The sequence below is a fragment of the Hyperolius riggenbachi genome, chromosome 2 (assembly GCF_040937935.1).
Source record: "Hyperolius riggenbachi isolate aHypRig1 chromosome 2, aHypRig1.pri, whole genome shotgun sequence".
NCBI classification, from domain to species: Eukaryota; Metazoa; Chordata; class Amphibia; order Anura; family Hyperoliidae; genus Hyperolius; species Hyperolius riggenbachi.
In genome coordinates, this window is record NC_090647.1 from 101,904,552 (window position 1) to 101,927,204 (window position 22,653).

Consider the following 22,653-nt stretch of genomic DNA (forward strand, 5'->3'; position numbering starts at 1 on the left):
ATGTGCATTTACTGGTGAAAAGCTGTCTCTTGTGCATTTACTGGGGAAAAGCTGTCTCTTATTATGTGCATTTACTGGCGAAAAGGTGTCTCTTATAATGTGCATTTACTGGTGAAAAGCTGTCTCTTATGTGCACTGGACCAGTACTACTGGTGAGGACAGTTAGTGACATGGCTATGTACTCTGTAATGTGCTGCAGAAGATGTCAGTGCGATATAAATACTATAATTTTTTTTTTTAAAAAGCCCATTGCTTAGCCCCACTCTACATAAAAGTGCGCTTCTGACTCCGCCCCTAACTCCACCCCTAACTCCACCCCCTGTCCGGTTTTCTCCATCAGCCGACCTGGCAACCCTAGTAGCAGAATAACTTTTGCGCTCAAATGTATAGGAAATGTTACTTTATTTGAAAAATGTCAGCACAGAAAGTAAAAAAAGTCATTTTTCTGAAAAAATTCATGTCTTTTTTTATGAATATAATAAAAAGTAAAAATCGCAGCAGCAATCAAATAGCACCAAAAGAAAGCTGTATTAGTGACAAGAAAAGCAGGTAAAATTCATTTAGATGGTAGGTTGTATGACCAAGCAATAAACCGTTAAAGCTGCAGTGGTCTGAATGGAAAAAAATTGGCTCTGGTCCTTAAGGGGTTTTATGACTGCAGTCCTTAAAATGGACCCAAATTAAAAATACAAGATTTCAGAAATAAAATCTATTTTCTAAATTATAATAATAAATAGCAGCCCTTTTTCAGCTGCATGATGACAAATATAAAATATTTTACATTTATTGGAGGAACCCCTCCCTTCCTTTCAAATTGCCGGGATTTTTCCGGCAAACTGGTGGAGTAGATGGTGTCTGGCAATGGAGGAATTGCTAATGGCTGCCCCCAGTATAATCCTAGCTATGAAAAGAGAAGGGTGAAAAGCATGCACTGAAATGATCATAGGTTTGAAGGAGTGTTTATTTATCTTTGTATGTGTCAGAGTGGTGCAACTAAATATTTTTAATTAAAAAAATGTTTGGTTTGGGTCCGCTTTAAGTGGTTAAAGGGTCTGCTGCAGATGTATATGTAATTAAGGCGTCAGGAAAAGCCAAAAAATGGCTCAGCCTGCTACTGAAAAATTCCCAGCAGCGTTAATTACTATTCCCCCTCCAGGCCGCCATGGACTCAGGGGGTAAGACATAATTTGGCTGCCAGCTTTTGCTGGTAAACAAATTACGCTGTTTTTATCGTAATTTGGTCTCTTGACAGCGCCCAAATTACTGACTGAGGGCACTATGGCTGTAATTCACATTACGGCCTATGGCGGTACCAGGTGCGCCCTAATTTCCAGCTCCATTTTTGCTTGATTCGCTGCTGTAGTTCCTGCTGCTTATAAATATGGCGATTGTGGACTTCAATTCTTGTGTTTAGATGAAAGTGACTGTCATGGCCAAAAGGCAGAAATGGGAGGTGTCCCGACATACACCAGTGGCCCGGTACGCTACATCTCCCAAATTACGCAAGCGGCCGGGCACACTTCATCTCTCAGTATACACCAGTGGCCGGGCACACTTCATCTCTTGGTATACCCCAGCGGCCGGGCACACTTCATCTCTCGGTATACACCAGCGGCCGGGCACACTTCATCTCTCGGTATACCCCAGCGGCCGGGCACACTTCATCTCTCGGTATACCCGAGCGGCCGGGCACACTTCATCTCTCGGTATACCCCAGCGGCCGGGCACACTTCATCTCTCGGTATACACCAGCGGCCGGGCAAACTTCATCTCTCGGTATACACCAGCGGCCGGGCACACTTCATCTCTCGGTATACACCAGCGGCCGGGCACACTTCATCTCTCGGTATACACCAGCGGCCGGGCACACTTCTTCTCTCGGTATACACCAGCGGCCGGGCACACTTCTTCTCTCGGTATACACCAGCGGCCGGGCACACTTCATCTCTTGGTATACACCAGCGGCCGGGCACACTACATCTTCCGGCATGCACCAGCGACCAGGAACACTTTATCTCTTGGTATACACCAGCGGCCAGGCACACTACATCTTCCGGCATACACCAGCAGCCAGGAACACGCTGGATTTGTGGGTACTTTGAACTGCAGGCGTACAACAGTGATAGCTACAAGATGGACACCCTCATGGAGATGGGGGCTATGGAGAAGATCCGTAGGCAAGTTTAAGATTGCACCCCCCGACCCCAAAGAAGACATCTTTTGGAAGCTTGTCTTGGGATGGGGGGGGGGGGGGGGTCGTTTTAAATATTTTTACGTATGAGTTCCCTTTAGGCACATTTTACACTTATTCTTTTCAATGTGATGCTCCTGTCTCAATAGAAAACACAAAAAAGTCAACCATATAACCCTGCGCCAGAGCGTGCTGAGAAGGTCATATGCATAGCACCGCCCCCCCCCATTCCGGGTCATACTCCCTGGGATTCCGTCAGTCTGCGCATGCTTGCTGTGATGCACTCAGTCGTTTACACAACGTGCGTCGCCCATAGACTTGCATTAGCTCTGTGCGTTAAGTGCAGTGCTTGCGGTAACGCACTGCAGCCCTTGCGTCGAATGGGATACTTATCACACACTGCAACCACTGCAACGGACCGCAATAAGTGTGAAAGTCTCCATAAACTTCCATTGCTTTTGCAGCCCCTTGCAGTAAAATAGGGTAATGCAATGCAAGTTTCAACTGCAAGTGTAAAAGGCTCCTTAAGTTACACTTACCTTCCTTTACGTCAACTTCCTGCTTAATCCTTATAAAGCTGGCAGACTGGACTCCTCCCCCCACACTGACCTCACTTCTCTTTAAAACTGTAACGGTCTGATCAACCTAGAAATAAACAAGGAGGCAACATCTTCAAAACAGAAGTACTCATCTCTCTGCGTATATTACATGGCTTTTAAAAGCTCTACCATTTAAATGCAACACGGAAATCCCTAAACAATGAACCAGTAGTCAATCAAGTTGTTCAGTTAATCAGCTATTGAATTTCTTGATGCTACATGCATACGGTTTCCCACATGCTTACAACCCATGTAAGTGAATGGGCTTGTTCACATCTTATGCATTTTGTTTTGTGCATGTGCAAAATAACTTACAACCTGCAGAACACATTTTGCCATTATCTATAACCACACCCCCTAACAATGCGATAGGCTAAAAGGTTTTACCTTTTTTTTTAATAGATATACTTATGCAGAGAGGGAGATACTGGTTGCTTGGCAGCTGGAAACAGATGTTATTTCCCACAATGCAACAAGGTTCACAGACAGGACCTAGGTCCTGACATCACACTGTGGGAGGTGTTTTACCACAATATCAACCATACCCCCCATTGCAACCATTGCCCCCTATCAGGTTCCTAGTCAGCACACTGTTAAACTGTAATATCACCCACTTGAGCCATCAGTGGCTGGATGGTGTAATGGTTAAGGGCTCTGCCTCTGACACAGGAGACCAGGGTTCGAATCTCGGCTCTGCCTGTTCAGTAAGCCACAAGCTATTCAGTAGGAGACCTTAGGCAAGTCTCCCTAACACTGCTACTGCCTATAGAGCGCGTCCTAGTGGCTGCAGCTCTGGCGCTTTGAGTCCGCCAGGAAAAAAGCGCGATATAAATGTTCTGTGTTTGTTTGTTAGCCATAGAGAAACATGAACATTGCCTTGCACATTCAGTTGTAACTGACAGCTGCTGATATATAACTGACAGCAACTGGTATATTTCAGTTCTGACAAAATATTGTCAGAACTGAAAGGGATCACTGTAAGAGAAAAATGGTGAGCCTCTGAGAGGAACTGACAATGAGGTTAGTATGGAATATTAATTTGCAGCTACGTCGTTTATTTTAAATAATTTTCCTCGCTTCAGGTTCCCTTTAGGTGCCAGTCCTACACAGAACTAGCCTGTGTTCCTTTTTTCTTACTATAAGGAAGGCTGTAAATGACACTTTCTCTGCAGTCAGACTTCGATGCACCTCTCACTGATAAGTAATTACAAGACCATAAAATTCCTGCATGGCAGAGAAGCACTTTTAAAGAGGAACTCCAGTGAAAATAATGTAATAAAAAAAGTGCTTAATTTTTTACAATAATATTGTATAAATGATTTAGTCAGTGTTTGCTCATTGTAAAATCTTTCCTCTCCCCGATTTACATTCTGCCATTTATTACATGGTGACATTTTTACTGTGGGCAGGTTATGTAGCTGCTCCTAGCGGTTTTGGCTGTTACAGACAGCTGTAAACAGCTATTTCCTGTCTGTGAACATTGTTACATTGTGGCAGTTTGCCCAGAGTACCGCGGTATTCAGAGCTTCTTGTGGGAGGGGTTTCAGCACAAAATCAGTCATACAGCGCCCCCTGATGGTCTGTTTGTGAAAAGCATTATATTTCTCATGTAAAAGGGGGTATCAGCTACTGATTGGGATAAAGTTCAATTCTAGGTTGGAGTTTCTCTTTAAGTGCAGAGGGAGCAGAGAAAAAAGGTTCAACAGTTCAAGAGTTGTCTTTATGGGAGCTGTAAAACATTACAACTGGGACATCATAATTAAAATCAGGACTATAGATACAATGACTTAATAATTTATTTTCACTTCAGCTTTGCTTGAAGGGATATTTTTTTCATATTAAACTGTGTACAGTACAGTAATAATAATAAGAAATCCTATAGGCAGATGCTATGAGTATTTCTGCAAGGCTCTGTCTTACTATCTCCAAGCCCACTGCACACCCCTGGTCTCCGATTTCTGTACGTTTGACACTTCTCAGGACCCATATGTTGTTTTATTATCTTTATTGTTTTGTTTTTTATCATGTTTCACTTTTTGCCTTTTTACTTTGACTTTTCTTCCCTTACAGGTTGGTGGACTCTGATGGACTATTGCTGGTTTAGGGTTTGGCGGGGCCCCTGGAATCTCAGTAGGGTGGTCTTTGAGCCCCCATTTTCCAGGTAGAGACCCGCAAAGCCTTGTATTGCGTTGTAACATCTGTTCCACCTATGTGATTTATGATTATCTGTGTTTTGATTTGCTCTGCAATTTATGTCCTGTAATGATTTTTGCTTAAAGTGAACCTTAAGCCTGTTAAAAAAAATGAGATTAACTCACCTGGGGCTTCCCTCAGCCCCCGGCATCCGATCGGTGCCCTCGCAGCTCCGGTCCGATGCCTCTGGACCTGCCGGCGACGACTTCCGGTTTGGCCGTCACCGGCCGACAGGCATGGGAACGCGAGTGATTGTTCGCGTTCCCAGCCTGTATATCGCCCCCTATGCTGCTATTGCGGCCAGTAGGTCGCAATAGCAGCATAGGGGGCGATATACAGGCTGGGAACGCGAACAATCACTCGCGTTCCCATGCCTGTCGGCCGGTGACGGCCAAACCGGAAGTGTTCGCCGGCGGGTGCAGAGGCATCGGAGCGGAGCTGCGAGGGCACCGATCGACTGCAGGGGGCTGAGGGAAGCCCCAGGTGAGTTAATCTCATTATTTTTTAACAGGCTTAAGGTTCACTTTAATAAAGCTCTTTTAATAAAAAAAAAAAAAAAAATGCTCTGAAGGACTCAGCTGAATGGCTCAGAGTTGTTAAACAACTGGCTGAACTAGTCAGTCCATGCATAGCCAAACAAATCAAATATATGTATAAAATTAGAAAAAAAAAAGTTCAATAATTCCCTTTGAGGCTTATATAAGCTAAATGGAGGGCCTCCTCTGAATAAATCAGTGATGGCTGTAGAGGAGCACATATGACGATTCGACTCTGCGTGAAACAGCGACCTCTGTACTGATTGACCCTAACCATCACCCTGTGTGAGTGTTTGCTGGTATTGGGGTCATGCATATGTACTGCATTTTTTATGGATACTAAATAAAAGTGGTTTTAGGGTGAGCTCCTCAACAGCTTTTCCTTGACACACAAATCACATACATACTGAGGGAAGTAAAATAAGTGAAATAACACACATAAAAAGGCGGCAATCTTTCTGAGGAATATTCTCAGCTCGCAACAGATGAATGAGAAGGAAAAAAGACAAATCACCTTTTTCTTCAGCCACGCTAATGTTTTCTCCTTGTTGTATTTATAAAATTTCTTTCTACCAATTTCTGGGAAAGAAGATAAAAATGAGAGAAAGTTATACATTGCATCGTTAACGTGACCACAAAGTGAAAAAAGTGCCCCTCGGGGATACTTAGCTGGGGAGGGGATAGCCTCTGGGTCCTAAAGAGGCTTCCTCCGTCCTCCCATTCAGCCCCATTCCTGCTGTGAGACCCCTGGAAGTCTGACGACAAAGGTTTGTCATGCGCTGCACGCAGGTGCATTAGCGGCATTCTGCTCGGGCTTCAGAAGAAATAGTGAAGCCCTATTGGGGCCGCTCTACCGTGCAGGCGGCTCACGTCTGAGCAGTACAGCAGACCTGATCAGGCTTGGCTATTTCCGGAGCCTGATCTGAAAACCGAGCAGGAAGGGCAATGTTACTATTGTTAGTGATTGCTCCGTGGTGCCAGTGTGGATCAGGCTGGCTGAGGACGACAGGGTAACATTAGGATCCAGAGGCTTCATTGCTTAAAGTCATAGATTCTCTTTAAGATACACACAAGTCTTCAATATGTCTGGAAAACATAAAATGTACAAAAAAAAACACTAGTGGCCTGACTAGTTACGCTCCAAGTGTGCTGCAGCCAGCAGGCGAGTACATGTGGATGCATACAATAGCCAGCCAGTGGCCAGCATACGGGGTACAGCTTGTACTAAATTACTTTAAGAGGATTTTAAAGTCTTCAAATTGTGAGTGCAAAGTCTTTTTATACTGCAATAAATGTAAACATTTTTCATTTCAGGTAATCTGGTGGAATATACCTTGTGGTAACTGCTACGAAGGAGGGTGTTGTGGGATTCTCACTGCAGATCTGGAGAGGTGGGGACAGTCATAAGTGTCCCAATGTGCATATAGACCTGGTTAGGTCTATTCGTTTGGCAAGTCCTAAACTACCAGGTGTGGTGGAGATTAAAGCTACATTCTTCTGTCAACACAAGCCTACCTAAAAGCTGGATGCTATTCGATTATATCTTCGGACTCTAAATTGAAATGAATACATCAGACCAACATAATTGTACAATTTTTGTTGTGAAGCACCACATTTAGGTACATACATGTCAAACTCTGGCCAGTGTGCCAAATCTGGGCAGTAGAGCCATCAAATTTGGCCCGCAAGTGGTTTGCCCACTTTACATTATGTTTGGCCCACTATAAACCACCAGGGAAGCTATATTGATAGTGACCTAGATCACCAGGGAAGCCATATGGTGGAGGGAGAGGAAAACACTAGACACCAGGGAACTGTATAGGGGAAGGAGGGGGGGGGGGGTCACTAGACACCAGTGGTTTAAGATCATAAGATGTACAGAGGCGCCAGAAGGATAAAAATACGCTAAAAAGTTTAAAACATTCGGGTGGCGGTGGTGGACCGGTCACTCCAAAAAGGACATGAAATTGTCGCATGAGAAAAAGACAATTTATTCACATACTCCACAAACAATTCGCAACGCGTTTCACGGGCAAAATCCCGCTTCATCAGGCAATAAACGTACGGAGTATCACACAGCTATAGGTCCCATACACGCTTGGCACCTCTGTGTGCCAAGAGGTGCCAAGCGTGTATGGGACCTATAGCTGTGTGATACTCCGTAAGTTTATTGCCTGATGAAGCGGGATTTTGCCTGTGAAACACGTTGCGAATTGTTTGTGGAGTATGTGAATAAATTGTCTTTTTCTCAAGCGACAATTTCATGTCCTTTTTGGAGTGACCGGTCCACCACCGCCACCCGAATGTTTTAAACTTTTTAGCGTATTTTTATCCTTCTGGCGCCTCTGTACATCTTATGATCTACAATTTCCACCCTGGTGGAAGGGTGATACACCCCTCTTTCTTCTTCAGAAAGCGACATCTTATTCCTGAGTGGGGACAGGTCTAATCTCCCCACCTGCTTATACAGTGGTTGCCTATGCGGTAACCCATGTTTGTGAGTATAATACTTACTTGTCATTTTTCTCCTGGTTCCAATACATACTACACTATATTGGGCTCTCGGTTTTTCTCTGTTTATATTTCCACCAGTGGTTTAAGGGTGCAAGGGCAGGGGGGCACTAGACACCAGGGAACTGTAGAAGGGAGCCACTAGAATAGGAGAGGGATCCACTAGTCACCAGGGAACTGTATAGTGAAGGGAGGGGTATTGGACACAAGGGAACTTTGTAAGTGAGGGAGGTGGCCACTGCACACTGAACGATGAGACCAAGTCGTGGGCCAACCTCAGTTTTGGCCCATCTTGTATATGTTCTAGTATATTATACTTCTGTGCTTGATACCATTTCCTTCCTGTTGTGAATAAACTGGGATCATATCTTTTTCTTAAAGGATAAAACTGAGCTCAGCAGAAAATATCCCACATATATTACTGAATGTCCTGATGCCAGTCAACTGCTGCCACCTAGCGGAGTGTTCTAGCATTCAACAACAGGCTGATTTTATACGCATACAAGAAAACAGACGTACAGGGAGCTCAAAGCTAATCATAATGTTTAGGCTTTATTCAAGGTACAAAAAACGTACACCTCTATACTTGGTGCTCCCTATACGTCTGTTTTCATGTATGTCATTTCCTAAATCGGTGAGACGAGCTTTGCATTTAGGTTGATATCCCCTAAACGTGTGTAGCTTGGTTAATTTTATGTGCATCCGCCTTTTTAATCCCTATGCAAAGTTCTGAAATTGGAAAACAAGAAAACTATTTTGCTGGGCTAAAATGTAGCGGAGAAGTCTATGAACGGCAATTCATGGAATGGAAACTATGTGGTTTGTAAATGCAGTGTATGTGCTTCTTTGTTTCCTGTGCCCCACATCTATAGACACTCTTATCACAGCCAAGACATCTCATAGAACTGTTTAGAGGAAGCACCTTTCTCTTCTGTCACATGATGCAGGGACTTCTCCACTTGTGTGCATTGCAGTAACAGGTTGCATGATGGAAATTCTTCATCTACCACAATCTGCTCCACTGGCTGAAACTTTCCCTGCTTAGAAAAAAAAGAATATAAAAACATTAACAACGTCAAGGGCAAACTGAGGGTGATAAAAGGGGTTTTGGGTGAAGGAGGCCGATTCATGCACTTGTCACACCTTGGGGACATTGGTGATAGCAGCATCTGTCTGCACCCAAGTTCCAAGCTATAGATGTCCTTATAGACCGAGCCAAACATAAAGCTCTCCCATGCTGTGCTGCATTTTTCACAATGCAAGTTAAAGGGACTCTGAGCACCTCTCATGGGCATGAATTTAAGCCAGACGACTTCCAACAAAGTCGCGCTATGACCCCTCTGGAGGAGCCTCTTGCAATGGCCATGAGTGTCACTTCCTCTTCCTGCTTCATTCAGTGATGCACTTCTCTAACAGAGAAGACAGGAGTGACCCAGAAGTTATAACATAGCCAAGATGGCAGCCACAATTTTTAAATTGAAATCGAATGAAAACTATTTGGTGTAGAAGGCATCAAATGAAAGAGGAGAGCACAGGCTACAGAAAGGTATGCATCTTTAAAGTACTTTGCTGTACTGGTCAGAGTCTTAACCACATAACGACCGCCTAACGTCGATAGGCGGCAGCTGGTCATTTGTGGTTTTACATGGAAGCAGCAGCTCATTCGAGCGGCCGTTCCATGTCAGTTCACGGAGGGTGTCTCCGTGAACAGCCTGTGAGCCTCCGATCGCGGCTCGCAGGCTAATTGTAAACACGCGGGGAAGAAACCCCCGCTGTTTACATCAATACGGCGCCGTAAAGGAGATCAGCGATCCCCGGCCTCTGATTGGCCGGGGATCGCCGCCGTGTGATGGGCTGAAGCCTATCAGAGCCGGCGCAGGACGCATCGCCATCCTGTGCCGCCCATGGAGCGGAGGGGAGGGAAGAAGAGGGAGGAATCGCACTGCGGAAGGGGGCTTTGAGGAGCCCCCCCGCTCGGCCACACAGAGCGGCAGCGATCAGATCCCCCCACCAGGTCATCCCCCTAGTGGGGAAAAAAATAAGGGGGGGGGGGGGCAAAGTCTTGTCGCCCTGCCTTATTCCCGATCTGTGCTGTGGGCTGGAGAGCCCACGTAGCACAGATCCTGCAAAACACCCCTGGTCCTTAAGTGGTTAAAAGCATGCCCATGAGAGGTGCTTGGAGTCCCTTTAAATGCATAATCATTATAGTAACTGGATCTAAGGGCAGAAACCCAGCCAATAAATGGCTTGAGATATGCAAAAAGACAGCTGGTTTCTATCCAAGGCTAAAACAACCTACCGGTAAGTGGACTCAACTGCAACAACTCAAAACAACTGGATTTTGCACACTATACAATGCAGGTGGCTGTCTTAGACCCTGAAGCATGCATTAAATGTCACTCAAAAAAAAAAAAAATCAGCTCTTCACATAAAGCCATTTTCAGGGTTTGTAAAGCAAGAGGTCAGCCTCCGTTAAACAAAGATAACACCTCATTCAGATTTGTGCCAAAATGAGTGGCAACCTTGTGCACAAGCAAAATAATGTTATTCAGGTTTGTAGGACATGGCAGAAATTGGAGTCCAGTAAACACCTATACCCGCTGTCCATCTGCAGACCAGCCCATAAACATTGCAGAGCAATATCTGCTGCAGAAGAGCCTACTGCCTTGGTGTATTGTACAGCCAAGAATCTGTGAATTCCTTCATCAGTGTGTGACACTGCCTTACATATACAACACCCAACCTGAGAAATCCTTTCCCAAATCAGGTATTTGATTCAGAAGAAGTATTCACCAAGTAAAGAAGATGGTTGGGAGAAATCCCTGTGGCGTTTTAGGGTGCTTACGCACATTCAATTTTGATTGCCCATTTTACCACTTCCATGTAGTATGAGTGCTTACCTACACAATCTGCTCATAGTACTCAAGACCAATTTGGCCCTCACACTAAATGGAAGTGGTAAAATTGGCAAACTATTGGCCAATCAAAATTGGATGTGCACCGAGGCCGGCTTCACACTGCAAATTGGCGGCAGCGGTGCGACGCCCACCGCCAAAAGCAGTACCCAATAATCCCTGTCTGGCATCCAGCTAAGCAAGAAGTGACACTCACTTCCTGTTGGGCAATCGATGAAGTGCGCAGAAGCGTATTGCTAAAATGCACAACACTAAAAACTGTGGCGGGTTTTTCAATACACGCGAGATACCATAAAAGGCAAACTTTTTTGGGACCTTTGTAGCCCCTTACACACTCCTAGGAGATCTGGTTCACCATGAGCTTGCTGGGTAATCTCTAATTCCATGCTTAGAAATGAACTCTTTCAGGCAGCAAAATAAAGCAAGTAAAACAGACTGGTTATTAATAGGTTTTGTACTGTACATACCCATGTTTATCTCATCATGTCACACATCACCTCGGGTACACTTTAAATCTTGCAAAGCACACCCCAATAAATGTATAAATCTATCAGTATCCAGCATAAATACTGGAGTGCAGTTTCCTGAATGGATAAAAAGGCCTTTAGTGCCCTAAGTTATGAAATAAAAGTATTAAAGGGGCACTACAGCGAAAAACTGTAACATTTAAAATATGTGCAAACATAATCAGATAAAAAGTATTTTTTTCAGAGTAAAATGAGCCATATATTACTTTTCTCCTATGTTGCTGTCACTTACAGTAGGCAGTAGAAATCTGACAGATCTGACAAGTTTTGGACTAGTCCATCTCTTGATAGGGGATTCTCAGCAAGGCTTATTCTTTATAAAGATATTCCTGAAAAAGGATTTAAACAATGATGCTGGCCAGCTTCCCTGCTCCCTACACAGTTTTTTGGCAGTTGGACAGGGCAACTGCCATTCACTAAATGCTTTTGAAAATAAATATATGTCTGAGAATCCCCTATAAAGATATGGACTAGTCCAAAACCTGTCACTTCTGTCAGATTTCTACTACCTACTGTAAGTGACAGCAACATAGGAGAAGAGTAATATATGGCTCATTTTACTCTGGAAAAAATGTACTTATTTGTATATGTTTGCACATATTTTAAATTTTACAGTTTTTCGCTGTAGTGCCCCTTTAAGTAACATTAATACTAAAAATATGTCCATTTGCTTAACATCTTGTTATTGAAATTAAAAATGGGTGGGGCACTCAAGGAACCGAGAATGTTTGCATAAAGATTAATATTGCAGTAATTAAATCCCTTTAGGAAGTAACAATGTCACAGAAGATATGTATGCACTTCCTTTGGGTGTGTAAACAAAAAGCATCTCATAGTTTTACAGAACACTTATGAAATAACAGCAGGTGCAAAAGGTCAAGGAATCATTGTCTGAAACCTTCAAACAGATAGGTGATTCTTAAATGATACATAGCATACACATACATACATACATGATGTAAACATCATTGTCATACCTCCTTCTCTGCTTTTATTAGATAGTACAGCACCAAAAATACAGGATCTACTGGAGTTGCATATAATAATCTGCCATCTACAACAGAACAGAACAAAAGTCTGGTCAGAAAGCATTCCTTCACTGAAAACACATTTAAAGAGTTGGGTTACTTAAGTGTGGTTTAAATAGCATAGAATGAGGTTTGGGCCAATAATGCAATATAGTTATATTACTGATTTTGATCTAAAACACAAGCTTATCTCTGCAAGATTTTATATAAAAAAGGAGGGGGGGGGGAGGGGAACTAAATGTTTGGAGATATTATCAGCGTGTCAACTGAAATCTGGTAATAAAATCAGAGATTGGTTAAGGTCACATTCACAGTAGGATGTTATGGTCGCACGTTATAAAGTCTTATAACGCAGCTTACTGCACTGCAATACTAATCCTATGGGCCGTTCACAGTGCGACGTTAAAGTGAGCCTAAAGGCAACAAAAAAAAAAAATGAGATTAACTCACCTGGGGCTTCCCTCAGCCCCCTGCAGACGATCGGTGTCCTCGCAGCCCCGCACCGATGGCCCAGGACCCGCCGGCGAACACTTCCAGTTTGGCCGTCATCCGGCCGACAGGCATGGGCACGCGAGTGATTGTTCGTGTTCCCAGCCTGTATATCGCCCCCTATGCTGCTATTGCGGCCTCCTGCTTAGCAGCATAGGGGGCGATATACAGGCTGGGAACACAAACAATCACTCGCGTTCCCATGCCTGTCGGCCGGTGACGGCCAAACCGGAAGTGTTCGCCGGCGGGTCCTGGGCCATCGGAGCGGGGTTGCGAGGGCACCGATCGTCTGCAGGGGGCTGAGGGAAGCCCCAGGTGAGTTAATCTCATTTTTTTGTGTTGCCTTTAGGTTCACTTTAAAGTTGCATAAAAAAAAATTATTAAAAAAAAAAATGTGTTGTGGTAACTTACTGCTTGCAGTGCATTATCTCTTAACACAGACACGTTGCGACTTTAAAGTTGCATTAAAACTCAACGTCTCACTGTGAATACAGCCTTAATCCTGCATAAGTAGAGGCAATAATTTAAAAGCACGTTTTAAAGGACAACTGAAGCGAGAGGGCTATGGAAGATGCCATAATTATTCAATTTTAAAGCACAACAGTAGTGAGAGGTATATGGAGGCTGCAATATTTATTTCCTTTAAAACAATACCAGTTGCCTGGCAGCTCTGCTGCTCTATTTGGCAGCAGTCATATCTGAATTAGACCAGAAACAAGCATGCAGCTAATCTTGTCAGGTCTGACAATAACATCAGAAACACCTGATCTGCTGCATGCTTGTTCAAAGTCTTTGGCTAAAAGTATTAAAGGAAGAGGATCAGCAGGACAGCCAGGAAACTGGTATTTCTTAAAAGGAAGTAAATATGGCAGCATCCATATACCTTTAACTACAGTTGTCCTTTAGGCCTCTTTCACAGTGGGACATTGTGTTTGATGCAACGTTAAAGTCGCACAACGTGCCCCTAACGCAGCGCATGTAGGTTACGAAATTGGACGTTATATTGCACTGCGTTGTGTCTTTTGGTGCGCCGTTTTTGTCGCATACTGATGGAACGAAAACGGCGCATGCGTTACAGTAAAAAAAACAAAAACACATTACTGAGCATGTGCAACACACAACGCAGCAAATGCATTGCTAAACGCACAGCATGCAGCACTTCCTAAATATTGCTACACGTTACACACAACGCAACGTGTGCACTGTCAATGTCGCACAGTTCGTCTGCGTTATAATTTTTTATAACGTGTGACTAACGTCTGTGAAAGAGTCCTTAAAGGAATTATCAGGCAAAAAAAAATAAAATAAAATGGAGAGTTTCACTTACCCGGGGCTTCTACCAGCCCCATGCAGCCATCCTGTGCCCTGGTAGTTACTCACTGCTGCTCCAGTCCCCCGCCGCCAGCTAGTTTTGTTTTTGCTGACCTCGGGGTCGCCGGGACGCATTCCCGCTGGTGCCGGAACATTAACACATACATTTTTATGCATTGGTAATTCAATGCGTAAAATTGTACGCATTAAACCAATACCGCGTAAAAATGTATGTGTTAATGTTCCTGCACCAGCGGGAATGCGTAAAAATGTACGCAATGCGGCCCTCCGAACCCGAGGTCAGCAAAAACAAAACTAGCTAGCGGCGGGGGACTGGAGCAGCAGTGAGTGACTACAAGGCAATGTTTTACACAGGTGTAATTATGTTTTATGACTGGTCAGCGTGAATATATAATTTTTAACACTATTCATACCAGAAAAATCATGTGTATATATAACTCACTAACTGTGTACTATGTAACACACACAGTATGTTTGCTGATGCTAGCTATGTATCTCTGTCATTTGCAGTGTTGTTGCTCCTACCCCCTATTGCCTGAAGAAGCGGGTTGATGCCCGTGAAACGCGTTGCGACTATTTGCTGGGAGCTTTCTAAATAAATTTTGTATATATGTATTGAAAAACAACAGCCTTGTTGTCCGTTGATGGTCGGCCGGTCCACCACCGCGACCAAAACATTTTAACGTTTTAGCCATTTTTACTCTTTCGGCGCCTCTGTACATCTTGACGTATCCAGAAGTCCACCCTTGGTGGAAGGGTGACCTGCCCTACTATTCTTCTATCCACAGAGAGCGACGTTTTACTCCTGAGTGGGGACAGGCTTGTTCTCCCCACCTGCGTTTTCAGTGGTTGCGCTTGGGGCAACCCTGACTTGTGAGTATATTACTTACTTTCATTATTCCCATCCCCCACTAATACATACTACACTATATTGGGCTCTCGGTCTTCTATCTTTTCATATTCTGCAAGTACGCTTGGCCAAGTATTCCGACGACTACACGGCAACCCAGACTCGATTGCAGCCCATCAGAAAATGGATTTCCTTGAAGAACACACCATACACAGAAAAGTCCTGTTGGCACAATTTAAAATGAACAATTCACCTACAACAGAACCCACTATTAACTCCCCAAATCCCGATAACATTCCCCATATAGACTTGAAACCCACTTTCCAAAAATTGGAGTCTGCCCTGAAAGATGAATTTTTCAATCTAGCTGATGTAGCCATGCAGGAAACATATATAAGCGAAAAAATCTCCCCAGATGGCATTCGCATAAAAACATTGTCTGCATTTCCAAAAGATACTGTGTTCACCACAGAATTTTATAATTATTTAGAAATATGCACCCAGGGCATCATGGAGAGAATTATCAAAAAAAGGAAATCCCTTGTTCTTGAACTACAACCAAATATTAATGATTGTAAAGACTACATAGCCCAACACAAAACCAATCCCCAATACTATCCACTATTATCCAACCTCACCTCTAGACTCAAACGATTTGAGCAGGACACCACCGAAACCAAACTTAAGAAATTAAACCGTGACAGGTTGGCATATGCCGAACACAGAGAGCGGGAACGCAAACCACGATTTATACCAAACCCTCCAGTTCCACCCACACCGAACACTGGTCCCACCATACCACCACCCCCATTAATGAGCCTGAACATCCCAAAGCCCACACAGATCCAATATCCACCATTCCCACCCCCTCCCCTCACCTTCACAACCCCAGCGGCCGACCCAACACATCCACCACCACCTCACACTCCGTTACCCACAGGCACCATGAACCAACCCACACTTGCAGCACCACCACCTCACAGCTTCAACTACACAAAACCCATCCAGGATAAAGGTATATCCAAGATTCAACGCCCCACACTCTCTAAACGACCCCCACCTTCCACTAATTCTCCACTTGCAGATATCACCCCCAGGAACCCACATATTGGAGTTGACCACACAACAGTCAAAAACGTTACTTTACCTTCCTCCTTCAAGTTTAGCTTCAAAAAATGGGTCTTAAGCGAGACCCCCGCCGAAATACCCCCCATAGCTAACCATCCCTCCCCACCATCTCTCAACCCTGAAGAAAACCCCTCCATTAACGACCTAAGGATATCACAAATTAGTACCTACACATCAGACTCCAGCCCCACCTCATCACCGAGTCAACCTACTCCACCACGGTGCCCCCCAGATCACCCACCCACCAGTTTGAGTCCCAAACAGACTACTCAGAAGGAAAAAAACTCTGAACCCACAGAAATAGCGCCAATAGAGGGAACTCATAACATAAACATGTCCTCGTCTTTTTTAGACCTACCAGCTTCTCTCTCCCAGAACCTCCTGTCCACCCAATTACCCAGCCCCATCACAACCCGCACAGTAATGCAACCTCTCCGGAAATCCAAACGCCAATTATCAGATACAGAAAACGAGGATGCCGAGGCAAAAGAAAAAAGAAACAAACGTTAGCAACAATTATCCCTACCGACCCGTCCAATAACACAACAAATCACAAAAGAAGCATCTTCAATCTGTCCAACCACATCCTAACAAAACAAGAATCCAACCTTCTAGAAAAAGGCCTCTCATTTTGTCCCACGAACAACTCTGACCTATTTGAACTATTCAGCGACCTTAACACATATATCCGTAAACTCACCTTAAAACGACACTTTGCAATAAAGAAACTCCAAGACGCACCACCCCTAGACCCAACCAACTTAATTATCACCGCGAATGACTCTATCCCATTAGTTACAGTATCCCCTGCAGACATGGCCGTGGAAAAATTTATCAGTACCAACCTAAAGGGCCGATCAAGATTCTACCCGACCGCCTCTAAGGGTAATTTCATCGACACATTTTACTCCCTGGTTCTCAATGACTTACAAGAATTATTTACCCCCGACTCTCTCCCACAATCCAACCTTACACCATCCGAAAAGGTAGCCCTGAAAACCCTACGTAACAATACTGACATCATTATCAAGCCCGCAGACAAGGGGGGAGGGATTGTCATTCTTAATAGGACAGACTATTTAGAGGAATCCACCAGACTATTAAGCGACCCTAAACATTATACCCTACTGGACACAGACCCCACAATAGATCTCAACAAAACCCTCAAAGACTTTATCAACAATGCTCTACTCAATAACATTGTCACCAAAAATGAAAGAAATTTCATCATTAATCCCCATCCCAAAACTCCGTTCTTTTACTATCTTCCAAAAATACACAAAAACCTCCATAAACCCCCAGGAAGACCTATTATTTCAGGAATAGACTCAGTCACCAGCAACTTATCCAGATTCATTGATACACACCTACAGGCCCATGTACAAACCCTCCCCTCGTACATCAAGGACTCTCAGCACCTCATCAGTTTTTTACAACATATACCATGGCAAGATGATTATACATGGCTGACCTGCGACGTAACATCCCTCTACACCAACATACCACATCACTTCGGACTCACTGCCCTACAATACTATCTGCAAAGGAACAGCGACATGCCCATAACTCAACAGACTTTCCTTATAAACTGTGTTGAATTTATTCTACATAATAATTTCTTTACATTCGGCGACAACATATACCAGCAAGTAAACGGAGTTTCGATGGGAAGCTCATTCTCGCCCTCATATGCAAATTTGGCAATGGGATACCTGGAACAGCTAAAAATGTACAATGATAACCCCTTTATTGGTAACATCATTTTTTACAAAAGATATATCGACGATTTAGTGTTTATATGGAAAGGCCCAAGCAATCTGATCCCGTTTTTTATCGAATATCTCAATTCAAATCCAGCAGGCCTGCAGTTCACCTTTCATCATGACCCCGGTTCTATAGAGTTTTTGGACCTTGTCCTATACACTCACTCGTCTCGTATAGTAACCAAAACCTTCTTCAAACCAGTCGATGCCAATAATTACATACATTACCACAGTTTTCACCATCGACCCTGGACCAGAAACACCCCGTACAGCCAATATAGAAGGATATACCGCAATTGCACAGAGACACAGACATACAATACCCAATCTAAAATCTTAACCAAAAAATTCATAGACCGTAAATACCCCAAAAAACTACTGAAAGACGCACAACATAAAGCCAGAATGCAGAATCCTCCATCCCCCACCAACAATTCCCAGATTAATGACATACCCCGGTTCATCACAAAATACAGCGCCCAACACTCATCCATCCGGAATATACTTTACAAAAGGTGGGAAATCCTACTTCAGGATCCCCACCTCCGCCCTATCCTTACTCCAAAACCAGCGGTCACGTACAGGCGTGCCCCCAATTTGCGCGGTATACTGGCTCCTAGTAGGCTACGCACACCTCAGGATGACCCCACCCCTACCCCAATAGATTTCCCCACAGGATCAGCCCCATGTAATCACAAAAAATGCCTGGCCTGCAGCTTTGTCCACCGGGCCTCGACATTTCATTCCCAGGTCACCAAAACAGAGTACCAAATCAAATACCACCTCAACTGTGAGTCAAAATATGTAATTTACATCATCACATGCCCATGCCAGCTCCAATATGTGGGTAGGACCACTCAACCCGCAAGATCAAGAATTGGACAACATAAAAGGAATATTATCAAAAAATACCCCCTGCACAGCGTATCGCGACACTTCACCACCCACCACGACAGTAACCCGGAATTATTCCACATCACACTCATTGATACAATTCCACAAAACCGATTCAACTCGTTTGAGCTACTAAAAGCACGTGAGATGTATTGGATCCAAATCTTAAAATCACTCACTCCAGGCGGCCTTAATGAGCAGCTGGAGAAAATATATTAATATATTAATATATCATCTTATCACAGATCTCGTCCAGATTTTATTCGTCCTCTCCTTTTAATAATCACAAGACTTTTTAATGTCAAATTGTACCGAATTTTTATGTCTTATTTTATGTCTACATTTTACGTCTGTTCTTACGTTTCTTATGTTATTTTATGTTTGGTTTAAGTCAATTATGATCCTGAAAATCACCCAAAAGCAGACAGGGTGTTATTAAGTTTTAGAGGATAAATGTTGTATGTTATTAACAATGTCCGGCTTAAACATATTGTCACAATGTAGTTGTATATGCATCCCCTAAGAGCATACGATATTGCAAGAGGTGTGTTTTTTTTTTTTTTTTTTTTTTTTTTTTTTTTTATATTGACCACTGGAGGGCAGCAGCGCTTTATATAGAGTATAACCAAAATATTAACAAAGCTACACGGGGGAAAAAAACTAATATAGGGACAAACGGGGATTAATTGCTTCCTTTAGAAAAAACTATTTTACCACGTGGAGGTCTTAAACAGTATACATAGCCTGTATACTGAAGCTCATCATGTGTGAACATGCCTCCTCTCTCCGCCCCTCCCCTTCCCCTGACTGGCCAAGCTGAAGTACGGAAGTGTGTGATGCGTTCCACACATTCCACAGCACTGTGACGTAGCACGCACATGCGCACTAGCACAGCGCCACGTTATACTCGCCCCATAATCCCCCGCGCAGATCACTGGCACACATTAGACTCAGCGCACACATAACGGTCACTGAGGGGCCCTGCCCATCCCCTCCGCATTGACCAATCAACGTAGGCAGCCTATCCTGCCCCTCACATCGCCACACCCCCCTCACGTCCCTCGGCACCGCCCATATTCTCCTCATAAACCCATTACACACTATCTACTGACACAGAGGTGCCAAGCTTCATTCAGACTTGACGCTGGTAAGTGTATACTTCCCCCCCATCCAGGCAATAGTATAGCACTATCATGTTGTTGTATCCTTCTCACTCTACCACGCTCTCTACTACATGTAGCCATCACTCCATTATTAAGCAGCACTTAGTGCTACGAAGCCAGCACAGCCCACAAATAGATTCTTCCCACGGTAATCATACACTGTCACTACCCCAAACGTCCCTACATTAAGGACACATATTCTGCAACAAGCAATGTTTTACACAGGTGTAATTATGTTTTATGACTGGTCAGCGTGAATATATAATTTTTAACACTATTCATACCAGAAAAATCATGTGTATATATAACTCACTAACTGTGTACTATGTAACACACACAGTATGTTTGCTGATGCTAGCTATGTATCTCTGTCATTTGCAGTGTTGTTGCTCCTACCCCCTATTGCCTGAAGAAGCGGGTTGATGCCCGTGAAACGCGTTGCGACTATTTGCTGGGAGCTTTCTAAATAAATTTTGTATATATGTATTGAAAAACAACAGCCTTGTTGTCCGTTGATGGTCGGCCGGTCCACCACCGCGACCAAAACATTTTAACGTTTTAGCCATTTTTACTCTTTCGGCGCCTCTGTACATCTTGACGTATCCAGAAGTCCACCCTTGGTGGAAGGGTGACCTGCCCTACTATTCTTCTATCCACAGAGAGCGACGTTTTACTCCTGAGTGGGGACAGGCTTGTTCTCCCCACCTGCGTTTTCAGTGGTTGCGCTTGGGGCAACCCTGACTTGTGAGTATATTACTTACTTTCATTATTCCCATCCCCCACTAATACATACTACACTATATTGGGCTCTCGGTCTTCTATCTTTTCGAGTGACTACAAGGGCACAGGATGGCTGCATGGGGCTGGTAGAAGCCCCAGGTAAGTGAAACACTTTTTTTCTTGCCTGATAACTCCTTTAAAATCCTTAGCGGTAACCCCGTGTGTGACACGGGGTAAGCTGCCGGAGGGTGCCGCTCAGGCCCTGCTGAGCCGATTTACATAATTTTTTTTTTGCTGGACGCAGCTAGCACTTTGCTAGCTGCGCCAGCACACCGATCGCCGCCGCCCCGCGCCCGATCGCCGCTATCCGTTGCGGCGCACGCCCCCCCCCCCCCCTAGACCCCGTGCGCTGCCTGGCCAATCAGTGCCAGGCAGCGCCGAGGGGTGGATCGGGACTCCCAATGACGTCCCGACGTCGCCCCGAAGCCCTCCAGGAAATCCCATTCAAAGAACGGGATTTCCTGATCGAAGCGGGTGGGGGGATGCCGCTGAGCAGCGGCTATCATGTAGCGAGCCCTGGGCTCGCTACATGATTTAAAAAAATAAATAAAAATAAAATAAAAAAAAACTGCTGCGCTGCCCCCTGGCGGAATTTTTCATACCGCCAGGGGGGTTAAGCAATACCAGTTGCCTGGTTATCCTGCTGATCATCTGCCTCTAATATTTTTAGCCAAAGACTTTGAACAAACATGCAGGAGATCAGGTGTTTCTGACATTACTGGCAGATCTCACAAGATTAGCTACATGCTTGTTTCAGGTGAGTGATTCAGACATTACTGCAGCCAAATAGACCAGCAGACAACTGGTATTGTTTTTTTTAAAATAATAATAAATAGGGCGGCCCGCCTATTAACCTGTTGTCCTTTAAAAAAATAAAAGTCAGTAGCATTTTAAAACATTGGACATTATGGCCCCCATTCATATAGCCTGGGCTTGAAATGCACAACAAAATGGTTAGTAGTGGTTTGGAGGCATGTGTATATATAATGTGTGTTTTTATAATGATCAAGCTCAGAAATGTCAACGTTGGCTCGAACAGAACACCAATTCCAACATTATGAAACCAGATGCAGAGACCTCATTCCTCTGGTCCTCAAAAAACACAAGGCTGATGGCTCATCACTTCAGCATGCAGCCAAGACTGAGATATGACTTTTGCCTGCACCGAATACTTCACTAACATAAAAGCAGTGGATAGTTTAGTGATTATTCAGAAAGCTCACCTTGTTGAACTGTCTGGCCTATGAACCAAGACCGATATTCCTCTTGGAACGCTTTGACTTCACAGATCTGCTGTCCAGAATTAATAAAGAGATACATGGAGCCTGTCTCTGTAAAGATGCAATACATGAAATCCTGGTTATTCTCACTGTATGATAGAATTCATTGACTTCATAGCACTGGCTTCATTTCTCTAAAAGATTCCCGAAACATAGCTGGCACTGCTCATAGGGTTACTGCAACTGGCTTTAGATTATGGCCATATGCTTCTATTACCCATGTTCTTTTAAAATGTAACACTGATTCTGTGAATAAGGCCCCGGGCCTAGACTGAGGTAGCCCACCTGTAAATGGCTTCAGCACTTCATGTCCCCTACTCAACTTCCTCCGGGACTCCACAACAGTGCCCTTAGCATACCTCCATCTGACTGGATAACATACAGGAAGTGTGCCACATCCTGGCAGCCTACACAGCCACTATGTGATCAAGGACAGAAAAAAAGCAAGCAATCACTGTATACACCCAGAACTGC

General features: G+C 44.1%; 1 protein-coding gene across 3 annotated transcripts in view; it reads right to left on the reverse strand.

Moving 5' to 3' along the window:
* Window positions 1–22,653, reverse strand: part of RNASEH2B (ribonuclease H2 subunit B) — a 36,783-nt gene that overhangs the window by 10,410 nt on the left and 3,720 nt on the right. For 2 of the 3 annotated variants that reach the window (XM_068267131.1, XM_068267129.1), the window contains exons 3-7: window positions 22,123–22,230; window positions 12,450–12,526; window positions 8,953–9,070; window positions 6,034–6,098; window positions 2,731–2,836 (exon numbers count right to left, since the gene is read on the reverse strand). In XM_068267131.1, coding sequence (XP_068123232.1) covers window positions 2,731–2,836; window positions 6,034–6,098; window positions 8,953–9,070; window positions 12,450–12,526; window positions 22,123–22,230 — 474 coding nt within the window. The remainder of the gene's footprint in view (window positions 1–2,730; window positions 2,837–6,033; window positions 6,099–8,952; window positions 9,071–12,449; window positions 12,527–22,122; window positions 22,231–22,653) is intronic. The other variant, XM_068267130.1, reaches the window with a different exon arrangement.